The 13,988-nt window shown below is 39.8% G+C and overlaps 1 protein-coding gene across 2 annotated transcripts in view; it reads right to left on the reverse strand.

Annotated features, from left to right (window-relative positions):
- Positions 1-13,713, reverse strand: part of GAK (cyclin G associated kinase) — a 67,177-nt gene extending 53,464 nt beyond the window's left edge. For both annotated transcript variants that reach the window (XM_058043481.1, XM_058043480.1), the window contains exons 1-6: positions 13,431-13,713; positions 7,244-7,305; positions 5,764-5,823; positions 3,846-3,960; positions 3,271-3,413; positions 886-1,011 (exon numbers count right to left, since the gene is read on the reverse strand). In XM_058043481.1, the coding sequence (XP_057899464.1) occupies positions 886-1,011; positions 3,271-3,413; positions 3,846-3,960; positions 5,764-5,823; positions 7,244-7,305; positions 13,431-13,572 (648 nt within the window). In that variant the 5' untranslated portion in view covers positions 13,573-13,713. The remainder of the gene's footprint in view (positions 1-885; positions 1,012-3,270; positions 3,414-3,845; positions 3,961-5,763; positions 5,824-7,243; positions 7,306-13,430) is intronic.
- Positions 13,714-13,988: the final 275 nt, after the last annotated feature.

Here is a 13,988-nt window from a genome sequence, read left to right on the forward strand (position 1 = left end):
AATCATCAAGAGTCTTTCCAAACAGCAAAGCACATAAAGTGACTGTTCTACATGAGGCAAAAATGGACAGGAACACTAATGCCAAAAATAACAATAAGTCAATAAGTGAATTCACACTCCAGTGCATCTTTCTCACTTTCTCCGCACACTTAATCACAGGGCAGACACATCCAAAGAGAAAGTCTGGTCATAAGAATATCTGGGAAGACCTTTTCTACCATCTTTTTGCACAGACTATACAAGACAGTGGTACGACATCATCATTTCATCAGTGCAATGCTTTCCAAGAATACCAAATTGCAAAACAGGGGCTTGTGATGTCAGAAGCTGTACATATGAACTTAAGTGCATCTCTCCCGCTGATGTACTACACCAGATTTACTAGCATTACTCTCAAGTCTAAACTAACAACAAGTGCACTTTGCAAAAGCACATTGCAAGCTAGATTTGGTTACTGTAGTCCAAGGCACTGCAATACTGCCCGTTGCTATTCTGCAGAGCAGACTTGCCTCTCATTTACAGATCATTCAACTGAGGAAAAACAGATCAGAAGATGGACATCAGTGTGGCACAACCAATTTCTTGTCCAGTGCCATTAGAAGAAGCCCTAGCAACCATTTTAATTTTCACAGCAGATTGCAGAATGGGCACTGACTGTGCTGAAGTGTTTCCACATGTAGCTACTGAACACAAGGTATGACTGTAACTGCAGAGGGCTTTTGAACTCTAGCAAAACAAATACAAAACCAAAACTTAATAAAAACACTCTAACTGAAAAAATCTTCAGTTGTCTTAGATGTCTCATGAATTGATACTAGATTAATAGTAACAGTTAAATTATTCCACTGTTGATATTAGAATTAAATCACATTAAAATAGTCTCACCTCTTCTTCAACCACCGCTCTCTTCTGTGCAGACCAGTTGTAGTCAGGATAGTAAGCTATAGTTGTAGCACTACCAAAGTCACAAAGTTTAATTGTCCCCTGATTACTAATAAGCAAATTTTCCACCTTCAAAAAGATGTAGAGAAATAGATTAAAATACATGTCTTTTTTGCCCTAACACACATGCTTTTATACATATCATCTTACTTGTGCGTACATATAAAAACTAATGACCTCAGCCCAAAAAATCTGTTACAAGAAAACAAAGATTTCAGACATTACTGTAGTTTTATATGGTAGCAATATAGTCAAGTTTTGAAAGGAAGCACCAAGCACACCATGAACAAGAAACATTCCAGAGATCAAAAAATAAACCCCAGGGGAAAAAAACAAGTAGTTTCATTAGAGCCTAAGAAAAGGACAGTTTTTCAGATGAGAACTTGTAGAAACGGTGTCTTAGAATCCAAACATTTTCAGGCATAAAACCAAGTACTGTTAGCTCAGCCGCAGTGGGATGAAGGCTAGGACTCCTACAGGCAAAAACAAGGAGGTTCTAGTAGAGAAGGAGGCTGCCAGGGGACACCCATAAAGAAGCAGCTGTGACCCTGTGCAGAGACAGAAAACAGCTACTTGAGAAACATGTGCTCCCTGGATAGCTCATCATCCATTATCCCTGCCTTTTTCTTCTTCATAAATTCCAACTGTCCTATATTGTTAACTGAAATGTGGAAGAAACTTGAGGAAAGAGTAGAAGTATTGGGAAGATGTACTTGGAGTCTTAATCACAAAAGGACCAAAAAATAAAATTGGTACGTCTGTATAAAGTTACGAAAAGGTGTCAAAGTTAATTGGCCCAAAACTCTGACTTACAGTTTTCTATGCTGCTGACCTTAGCTTAGACTGCTAAAAAGGGTAGCACAGTTAAACGATCCCTACTTGGCTCCTGGCTGTAGTAAGGCCACTGCCTCCTGCAGCACAACAATCATTTAATCTTGTTCTTCAGCCTCTGCAACATGAGACCAGCATAAACCAAATTCCTGTCTTTTCCCATGTTTTAGCTCTGTCAGGAAGATACATTCCTCGAGAATAAAAAAGGTGGTTCTGAACTACAGCATCAGCTCAATGTCTATGCAGCTGGCTATGAAAGAAATGGTGTATTTATTTGTAAATAGGTTTTTTACTTTTTTTTTTTTTTTCAGAAGAGAGATGCAGCTTTTCTACAAAAGCTAGGGGCTGGCATATGGAAATTTCAGTGAAGAATGGTTAACATGTCTTTGACAGAACCTAAAAGCCTGTTCTATGGTACCAAGTGAAAAAAACAGAAAGGGAGTGCTGTCACCAAAGCTAGGTTTATATTTATGAGCTATACTAATAGCTAACATCAAAGCGTTCATCAAGAGTGTTGAAAATAATTAACACACTTACTTCTAGAAGCGGTCTTATTTTCCTTTCCCCAAAGTAACTGAGTACATGAAAAAATTTTCCTATTTTTATATCAAATGAAATCACATCAGGCTGGATAGACATGTGTGAAATTTAGACACTATTCCAAGAATAAGAATCTCCTCTGTCTTATTTTTTTATGCTAAGGAAAATTCAAATATATTCATAGCACAGCAGAATCTCACTGATGATGAGGGCTTTTTCATCTAAGGCATATTGGGCAGGTCAAGGTGAACTCCTGTCTTGAAAATACAAAATTCAAACCCAAAGCTCCTAAAGGTAGAACACTTTCTACAGCATAAGCCTATAGAATCCAGGTAAAGGCTAATTAATTAAAAAAAAAAAAAAAAAAAAAAAAAAAAAAAAAAAACCAAAAAAAAACAAAAAACAAACCACACAACACCCAACCAAACAATCCCCTAATAAACAAAATCTAACCTGAATTATGCCTACCAAATTTTACAATTCAAATTAAAAACAAGCACTAAAGTACAATGCAAGTTACCAATTCTAAAACTAACAGGTTACTACACATTCTCAATGGCAATGTAATCCCTCACAAATAATTCAAAATTCTTCTCCTTCAAAGCTTTACCTATTCTATTAAGGCACCTACTTAACCAGAACTGCACTTCCTTAGTTGTAACTGTAGATTTTATCAAAAACAAAATACTTGGGCTAACTCAATAAGCAAAACATGATACACTTCTTTTCTGCCAGCTTGTTTCAGATAGATTACAAGCAGTTTCTAAACAGCAAGCACAAGTAGAAGAAGTTGTTTGAAGAGGCGTAAGTATTTCAGTGATGACCTTCGCAATCAACACTTATGGCAAGGCAATAGATCTAAGCACTATGCTCAAGAATCGTTTTTAACATTGATCCATCCCAACAGGCTCCTCTGCTGTTCAGAAGTTCAGCCTTTATTTAAATATTGTAACATACCTTTAAGTCTCTATGAATAATAGGAGGCTTCTGCTTATGCATATGCTGCACTGCTCTGCAGGTCTGATAAAAGATCTTCAAAACTGTGTCACAAGAGATAGGTCCTTTGGATTCTACTTTCTTTAAGAATTCCACCAGCTGTCCTGCAGGAAGTGAGAGAAATTCGCATAAGCACACAGAGAACACTGCAAATTCTGAAAGCTTGACACAAATAGACCCTTCTCAAAAAAGGCTTACAATCTTGAGTTGTATTAAATAGATTTTCTGAAAATGGCAAGTCCACACTGACTGCAATGACAAAAGAAAGAGTGCTCTAAGGAACTACTTCTACATTCTTTCCTTCTCTGATTAGTCTCAAACACAAAAAACTTAATCATTACCTCGTATTTAAGACAAGGTTAAACTGTAGTCTAAAAAAACCATGATCTTTATCCTAGAAAAGAAAAGTTTGAACTCTAGCTCCACTGAACCATGCTACCTACTACAATCATTTCAAGCTTTTAAGTTAACGAGCAACCTGCGCAAAACAGCTGCCAGAAGGAGTGTGCACTAGTTGGAAAAGAAATAAAATTTACCTTTACACAGCTCTGTAAGCAGAAGAAACTCTCCCTGCCCTGTGTCTGATTCTTCTTTTCCTATAGATGCTGCAGAGCAAAACTGGACAATGTTGGGATGACCTGAAAGTTTTTTCTGGAGACAACACATTCAAGGAAGATGACTCCCAAGTTCATTGATACTATTGCCTCCAGTAGTTCATTTGAAATATTAGATTAAAACCACAGAAAGCATAGTAGCTGCAATCAATACCCTAAGTAACACAGGGAAATACATGTCTCAGGTGTAAGAAATCTGAGAAAAGAATCTAAGGTAATGTAATAAAAAGAAAAAATATTTAGAAATCCTTATGATTATGGTTCAGAAGAAACTAGACTCAGTAACAGGGCTAGTTCTTTTTGTCTTTTGACAATGGCTGCCTAGCAGGAGTAGCAGGGACATCTAATTATCAGCTGCTTCTCTAGATGGGTGATCAAGAAAGGGCTATGGTATCCTCACATTTCTTTCCCAAAGAAGTATTAAGTATGCCATGCTTCAATTTTAAGTAATTAAGTTCAAAACAATTAGAGGTCTAAAAGGGCAAGGAACTCCCATCATTAGTAAAAATTTTTCATGCTAAAACCTTTATCGTTTTTCACTCTCAGTTCAAAATTTGAGGTATCATTTTTGAGCTATGTAAAGGGGAGTGCAGTGTAAGTGATCCCAGCTCCTGCCAGTGGAAGTTACGCTGCATTATGTCTGTCTGTGCATACACTAAGACTTGTGCCTGTGAGACAATCTATTTACAGGATTCATTCACCAAGTCTGAAGAGAGAAAAGCAAAGACTTTGTAAGTAGAACAAAGCTATTAAAAAGGGGAATTGGATCCACACAATTCACATTAATCTGATCTTATGCATCTCTCCACAACCCTCTATTCAAAGCTGCAGGAATTAATTGCATTTCACAGTCTTATCTCAGAAAGTTAGCAACAAGTAATCCTTCATCAGGTTGTACACTACAAACCGTGTTAGTGACCCTAAGCTGTGAAAAACATCCAAAAAACATCGAGCTCTTTACTCTTGGCAAGATAATGCCAGAGTAGATAGAAAATGTTTGGTGCTATGGTACTCTGTCTTGGAAGTGTACTTCTCATAAGTGGTGTTTAAGCTAAGATTTTGCCAAGCATATCAGCAATCATAAAAAGAAATGTTTGGGTAGCTTAAATTAGGTTCAGTGGGTTTGCCTGCTAATTCAAAATGAGGCTGAACACTTAGAAGGGAACACATCAGCGTACCACAGCTGAATAGCTGACTCTTGAAACAAACTGAGGGTTCAAGACAAGTCAGGCCAGGAAGAAAATATTGAATTTACTAAAATCAAGGATTTAAAGAGATTACAGTATACCCTACTATCTGACATCACTGAAAATAAAGAGGATGGCAAGGACACTGAGAAACATCTGCTTGTTTCCGATGCACATGGTCTACTGAAATGTCTTCCTTAAAAGCTAACACTACTTCTTAGAGCCAGATGCATCCAAAGCAGAAATTATTAAACATTGAGAGTAAAAGCAAAGAGCAAAAAATCCAGTGCATGTGGAATTCTATTTAAAATCTAAGTATCATGTGAAATCAAAAGGTCTCTTGACGACATTCACAGACTGCAAGAAAGCCCAAGTAACAATCTCACTTCTTGCTAGAAGTACATGGCAAATTCTACACTAGCTACAAAAATTATTTGCACACACTGTATTACTGTAATTTTTGAAGAACTGAACTTTCTGCGTGATTCATGATACCAATTCATGACAAACCACGAACCCAGACCTGCAGAATGTCAGTCCTCCTAGGTAGCGTATGGCAGTGTATGAAGAAAAACAGAATCTGTTTTTCAGATTCAGCAATCTTTTGTGACTCAGAAATCTCAGGCAGTTAAACATGTTACAGAAAAGGATACCATAAAACAAACTTCCTGAATGATGGCTTTGTTCTTCTCCTCTTCATTAGACAACAATCGCTGTTAAAAGAACCAAAACAATTGAGAAGATATAGTTACTGAGACTTACAGAGTAACAATGCATAGATTTTTTTTTCCACAGAATATGAAGGATAAACTACAGTCAAAAACCTAAGGAACTGTAATGAGGCACTAAACAAAACTGGCTTATTGTACGTTTTGACATTCTGTCATAATACCCAGTTTTCCAGTTACCTGGACTATTCAGGTTTAGTGATAATTGAGCAGCTGTAACTTTTGACACACTTTAAAGTAACTGTTCCGATAGTTCTGATATATAAAGCACTAAAGTCTCCTGGCTGCAGCACTGTGGACTAACAAGGAAAGATTCACCTTCTGTCTGAAATATTCAACAACAACCTTCAACTTATTCCAGACTAACTCCTCCAGATTATGTAGCCAGGCCTTTTAAATGGTACTTGTATAATCAGTAACAAAATTAAGCATTACTGTTTCCAGTATTACCTGTAGTCAGCATTTGACTACAAGCAGCCTGAGCCTTCGCTACAAAAGTACCAGTTTTACAGAACAGAGGAAATATAGTAATGGTTCACCTTTCATCTGTTATTTTTTCATGGGACTACTTCTAGAGGACCTTTTGAACACATATAGTATACGGCTTTAGTCACATATTTTGTTACTGTAGGATGTGGAATTAAATGGAAAAAGCCAAAGTTATTACTGGCGGCATAATGCCAACTTACCTCTCCCACCCCTCCTGCAAATACCCTGCTTACAGCTGATTACTAGAAGCCTCTAGAAACCAAGAATGCAGAGAAGTGTCTCTAAGAAGTACCAGGCCAAATTTTTAAACAATGAGTCAAAGTGTGGAACATTGTTGTATTCATATTGTTGCTATCATATTTCTAGAGCCCCATACCTTCTGAGTGGTTTTCTCACACGCAGCTCTTCGCAGCAGTGTAGTTCCTGCTTCTACATCAAGACTCCTCCAAGGCTCTCCCTGACTGGCCAACCCACCCTCTGTTATCCCAGTTACCGTCATTAGCCACAGCTGCCGCCCAATTAAGGACATCACAGCTGCAGCCCATTTAAAACAACTAGGATCAGGGCAAGGCCACTTATACAACACATATATTTTACTAGGACTCCTACTATAGAACATTGTTTTCAATACTAAGGAAATTTACTCTTAAAGTAAGAAGATAGGCTAAATCTGCTTCTGACAAGTGAAAAAGATTCCTGTACTCCACTTCAGGTAACTATGAAATATTCTTTTTACCCATGCATCAAAATGTTTTGGACTGGATCATGATTCTCTACACCAAATAAAAAAAACAAAGACCAGCAGCACCTAAAAGACCAATTCCCCTGTTTGTCACCTAAGTATGAAGTGAAGGGTTCTAACTGGAATAACCATTCTATATAGTGGGCTACAAACACCACTAATAATTTATATTACCTTCAAAGCATAATCTTTGCCACTTCCAAGATCTTGAGCTTCATAGACAAAAGCAAAACCCCCTACAAGAAGAAGGCACAATACATCAGTTTTAATTTCAATATTCAGGTACAACATTCCTTTTAGTCTAAGATAATCAATACATGAATTTAGATACCTTTCTAAATGTACCGAGCACACATTTTTCAGCATCTGGTCAAGACTACTGATATTCAGCAAGAGGTCAGATATTCTATTCCTTTCTTGTACATAAGCAAAGAGCACACTGATTTTGTTACTTTCCTGTATTTTGTTAAGTCTGCCTATGCAGATTTCTCATGAAGCCATTTTTTAAAAGGTTCTTATAAAACCAAAATGCAGTACAGCAAATATTACCTGATAAATTCAATAAAATGTTTTGGTATTACACTGCTAACATTTTGTGTAAAAAACAACAATAACTAAGGAAGATAACTGCTAAACATACATCTCCTGTTTTTAAGATAACTGCCATATTAGAAAGCATTTTCAAGCACTGAAGCACATATAAAAATAATGGTAATATTGTTACCAAATTGCAACATGTTATTTCATAAAATATTTCTCTTCCAACTCCTTTTGTCAAGCTATTTACTCAAGAGCACTGTGCAGACCTCATTGAGATAGCAGAAGTTTGAGAGTAAATAACTAGCTTAAAATACGCATTTCTACTTCAGTGATTGCACCTTATTATCAAGTACTGAAATGCTAAACAGAACAGAGTTCATTAAACTTTCCAGATCTTCAGAGAAAAGCCAGTGGTATCATGCCTGGTTAATTCCTACTTCATTGCACCTGCCTCATAGAGAATCCAACTGCTGTGGCCTACAAGCTCACCTTTTATAACTATGTCCCTCTCAAAACATCAGCTTCCAGTAAGTTTCCCATTCTGTCATTTTCACTCTTTCACCTGAACACATTTCAGCTCCATACATCTCAGATCATTACATGTAGTGTTTGGTTTACTACTACTGCAGCTCCATAGCAGAAACCATGTTTAATTCCATGGGTTTTCTGGGACACCAAAGGAGTTAGAGCATGTTGTAAAGGTACTTCTAATTTTTTTTTAAGCCATCTGCTGTTATTGAAAACAATTCTTAAACAAAAAGTAAAACTAGTCCTACTGTGTCATTCTTAAAAGTAGTTTCATTTACAGTTTGATGCTGGCTCCCTTGAAAAAGTTTTAATAAAAGTATTAAAGCAGTTTTAATATACCCTCAGTAGGGTCAAGTTTACTGGCAAAACTTTTCCTCTGCTATAACAGTTTACTCCAAGCCACCCAAACAATATATTCTGCAAACATTCAGAAAAAATAATTTCAAAAGCACTTTCAACAAACACCCATACAGCAGATTGAACAGAGGCAAATGGTAAAATGGAAGTTAAGTGAAGAACAACTTCTAGGGGTGCTAAAGAATGTATTGGGGTGTTTTCACTCATTTTTTTAAACTCATGTAAATGCTTGTACATGTTTTCAAGACAGTTTTCTGAGGATTTCTGTATCAGTGCAATCATCTTAGTATTCCCCCATATTGATCACTCGTGTAGAGATATGTACACACCCACCCCAGTTATTGCCCAGTGAGACAGGTTTTGCATTGCAGAGGCATTCCAGAGCCCCATTCTCAGAAGGCAGCCCAAGCCCTCCAAGATCATCTCAGGTAGTATTTTCAAGTTCAGAAATTACAGCAGAAGAAAACTGGGTTTACTTCTTTTCCACAGACAAGAAGCTCTCACCCACCAAGGCTCACTACAGAGCACTACACCATCTCATGAAAATCAGGAACTAACTCTACCTCATTTGCTTTATTTATTAGCAAGCACTCTAAACTTATCCTTGCACCACCACAGGCCTCAGGCAGTGCTCCTGTCAGTACTTCATCACTCTTACAGAGATTTGAAGACACTTGCTTTTCCAACCAAGAGATCTGGATTCTCCCTCGAGTCAAACCTAGGGATCACATAATACTGAAGAACTTCACTGTATTTATACAAAAAGTTGGATTTTAAACTGCTTTTTTATATCCCTGTTTTACACATCTTCCCAAATTATTTTTTCAGATAAGCGGCTTCAGTAAAATGACAGCTAGAGAAGTATCAAAATAAGAAACATTAAGCACATCATAACAGTGCTTGCTACTGTAATTCACTCACTATTAACTAGTCATGAGAAAGTGAGGGCGTGAGTAGCTTCCTGTTTGTAACTATTTGATAAGACTTGCCTACTCCCCTCCCAAATACTGACCAAATTCGTTTCCACAGCAACTTCCAGTGGTTTATGTTTCAACCATAGTTTGATTGAAACAGTGTAATTCTAGCCTGGAATGTAAGTTACAATGCATTTTAACTGAAAGCTTCTCTATCAGAGTATCAAACCAGAAAAGATGCTCTGTAAATTATTGCCAAGCATTGATTCACAAAGTGGTTTTTTTGGTTTTTTTTTTTGTTTTTTTGAAGTCCAGTCATGTATTTCTGTCCACTGCAAGTCCTAGTAACATGCTGAAATTGCCTCAAGAATGAAGGATGGCCCAAACTTAAAGATGTGTACATTTTCCCACACCCTTGAGAGGCAGAGAGGTATAATGGCTTCAAACTTTGAGAGCTCCCCTGCAAGCAGGAATTGCTACAGCCAAGAAACAACAGCTTTACAAAATAGAACTGTTCTGCACCATGTTGAAAACATTGTCTATGTTTACTGTAAAGAGAATGGAAGCTGGACAGCTGCTAGGTCAGGTGGTTTAGTTGTTCTTTAGGAATCATCTTTTTTCCCCTATCTGTCAGCAAATAAAACTAACAATGTTCACAGAAACTTGGTATTAAGCATTCAGTAGGCCTCTGCTACTAGAGGTTTACAAAATAAATCCACCCAAAAACCTGGACTTAATTAGGTTATCATTATCCTCTGAATTCAGTAGCTGCAGAAACCACAGAATTGTTCCTATAAGTTTGGCAAACTGTAATACTGTCTGTTCACACTCAAAATACTGAAGAAGCCCTGAAGCAAAGAAAAAAAAAAGTTGCTTTAATTGCAGAAGTTTCACCTTAACAGAAAACAGCTTGTAACAAGTCACTGACCTATGCAGCTTCAAGTTATGACATCTATTTTTAAACTCAAAAAAAATACTAATGTCTGCACCCATTTAAGTCTGTAGCCTATTGCTATCTTTCTGACTAAGGAATTATTTTTTCATTATTTTAAAAGCTTTAGATTTAGATCAAACAGATTGAATAATGAATTCTTTTTGTCATCATGTTCCTCTTCTTGTGCGCTTTTTTGTCAATGTTTGTTACTCAAAGGAAGCATAAGATTTCAGTACATGTGAAGAATGGCTGTTAAACGTGTGCTACAGAACTTGCTTGTTCCCAGTTTTTCCACACAGTCTGGTTTATTGTAAATTGTTCGGTCTCATATATAAAAGAAGCAACAGTATTAGGAAGGAAATCTGTGACTATTTTATTGAAGTAAAATTGTGTGGGGGTCCGTGCACTTAAGAGGATGATCCAAGAGAGCCATGACACCTGAAGCCACCCTCATAACAAGAGCAAGTACAGAATACATGCAAAGGCCCCCACCAAAGTCCTCTAAAATCTTATCTGCAGTGAGCTACTAAAATGTCCAAGCAGGGAAAAAAACAGGATACCATATTCCAGAAGTGCTCAGTCCAGTGACACTGTGACACACTTGGTTCTTGCATTTAGAGGTAGTATCAGCCAAAGAGATCATCACCAGCTCATGCCCCACTGGTTGCTGTCAGCCTCCTGCAGCAGCACACTACATTATCAATCAGCCCAGTCCCACCCCAGCACGACACCTCTGTGAAACAACCAGGAAACTGCATCCAAACGACCTGTGCAACAAGTCTCAGCCTGGAGCACAGCCTAACATGGATTTGCACCAGCACTGGCGCACACTACAGAGATGGAAGGAGCTGTGGGCTGGGGGAACAACAGAACCTGCGGTGCCACATGACAGCGTGCAATGTTAAACCACAGGCACTGCTCACTCCAGCTACAAAGCCGAGCGCACGAGCCCACAGAAAAGACTGCACTGGCCGACGACACACAGCTCACTATGGATTTGAAATCCAGACTCAGAAAGCAGCACTTGACTTTCCAGAAGGGAATCTGGCATGAAAGAACTGATAAAACAGATCCCATATTTGTAACCATGGAAGGGAATACATGTAAGCAACAGTTGTGGATCTATGTATCAGAAGGTATCACAACATGTCCAGAGTTGAAAGATACATGCAATTTGAGCAGCAAAATAAACTATACACTACAGACAAATTCAAGTCTGAAGACTGCAGGAGAGGCTGGGATTTCTGTATTTCACATCTATTTTACCTTTATATTCAATACACTGCAAGGGCTCTTTTAGATGGTCTACATTGGCTAGAAAATTATATTTTCCAGAAAAAGCAAGCAGCTAGCCCAACTTCAGTAAGCAAAATAAGGAAAGAAACACCATAAAATAAAACCATAACACTGAGATCAACATGGAACACAAAGCAATGATTACAGAGAAATTGTAAAGAACTGTAGAGTTGAAGAATGTCTCCATGTGCTTTAAGTCATCTAACTTGGCATCTTTCCCCTGACATTTTACAATGCCTGTCTCATATTCTGGAAAACAGTAGGCTGGTGTCAAAGTAAAGCATTAAAATACCTGCTCCAGAACCAAGAACCAAATAGTATATATGCCTCAAAAATAGCTTCCTGCCCTAACTTTGCTTTGTCCTTCAGTAACTGCTGTGGTCACTGCTGGCAAGAATTTTACAGTATCAGCAGCACAGACAGGTCTTTTAGCATTGACATCCTACTCAGTGCTTACATTTCAGTCACAACACTGACCGTAAAGAAGCTGTAAGTCAAGGCTGAAAGCAGAACAGGAGGACATGACATCTAGTACTGTTTAAAATGTAACTTACTACATAAGAAACTGCCAGGTTTTCTCTAAGATCATACGCTGAAAGTGCTTGAGCTTTCAAGTAACAAATTATTACCCTTAAGAAGATAAAGCAGTGAAGACCTAGTTGTTGTTGTTTTACAGCTCAAAATTTTGTAAGTAGACTGCAAGTGTTTTGAATTAGCTAATTTTAACCAAATTTTTCTTCTATGCTGATCAGCGAGATCTCAACAGAAAACTACTTAGTATCACATAATTACAACAAGAAACTACAGAAAGAAACTCCAACAATCAAAAGGAGCTCTAAATAGAGTTTTGAAGTATTTAACATAAATAACATCAACCATCTCTACAAAGCTATCAGAACATTTAACTGCAGTAGTACATAGAAAAGTCCACATTTTAGTCTTCTGAGAGTAGCCTTCAATGGTTCTTCTACTGGAGGAATAAAGTATTTTCTCTGATCACAAGCATTAAGACAATCCAAATTTCTTCTAATATCTAAGTAATTTGCATCTATCAAACATATATTTTCTAAAACTGATTAACAAGCTGTGTTCCAGGCTACCTACCCAAAGTTTTACTAAAACTAGAAACTGCACAGATGTTTAATTCCCTGTACTCTACCAAAGTCTATGTGCACAGCAACACCAGCCTCCTGACACACGTGTTTGATGCAAACACATTTCCTGCATTCCTTAGTCTTCCAATCAACCCCAAACAACAGAGACAACCTTGCATGTTTGGCATAATATTATACATTGTCACTTAAAGAAAGAAAAAAAAACCCAACAAACAAAAAAACCCCTCGCAAACCAGAATTTTCATTAGGTCCTTGGTAGGTTATAAAGACCGTGACAGACAACAAACTCCTCTGAGTTCTGTTATGTGGTGAAGGCATTTTAAACCACGAAGCAAGCGAAGAAACGTCCACACAGCACAGCGGCACTCCCTGGCTATTCCTGAGGCGGGACAGTAACACCAAGCACAGCTGCGACTCCCGGGCCTGGGGACACGGTCTCGGCTCGTCGCGGAGCGGGCGGCCCGGGCACCGCCAGCCCTTCTCCGGAGGCCGGAACCGCCGCCCCGGCCGCCGCCCGCCCGCCCCCACCCGGGCGCGGCCTGCCAAGGAGGAAACCCTCCCGGTGTAGGAATAGGAGACGGGGAAAACGGGAGCGGGAGGCCCGCGGGGAAGCCGATCCCAGCCCCGCAGCGCCGGGGTCCGCCCCGCACGGCCCGGGCCCTGACGCCCGCTCTTACCCTCGGCGATGACCCGCTTGATGCGCAGCTTCATGTCGCCCATCTCCACCGTCTGCCCCACGAAATCGTTCTGGTCACGGCTGGCGGCTCCCAGCGAGCCGGGGCCCGCCAGGAAGTCCAGGGCGGACTGGAAGAGCGACATGGCTCCCAACAAGCAATGCAATTGACTGGGACGGGAAGGGATGCAAGCAGAGTGGGATGGAGCTGGTGGGCTCCGCCGAGCCTCCGACAGCCGCGGGGAGAGCCCGCCTGCCTCCCCTACCGTCTGCTCAGCCGCTCTTCCCTCAGCTCCGGGTAGCTTCCGGGAACGCTGCGTCACTTACGCGCTCCCGGCGCGGCCCGCCCGCCGCAGCCCGGCCGGCCGCGGCCCCGCCCCGCGGGAGGAGCTCCGGCTCCCGCCCGGCTCCGCTCCTGCAGCGTCCCTTCCCCGACCGGCTCCTGCTCCCGGCTCCCGCCCGGCTCCGCTCCTGAAACGTCCCTTCACCGACCGACTCCTGCTCCCGGCTCCCGCCCGGCTCCGCTCCTGCAGCGTCCCTTCACCGACCGGCTCCTGCTCCC

Source organism: Melospiza georgiana, chromosome Z (assembly GCF_028018845.1).
Source record: "Melospiza georgiana isolate bMelGeo1 chromosome Z, bMelGeo1.pri, whole genome shotgun sequence".
In the NCBI taxonomy this organism is placed as follows: Eukaryota; Metazoa; Chordata; class Aves; order Passeriformes; family Passerellidae; genus Melospiza; species Melospiza georgiana.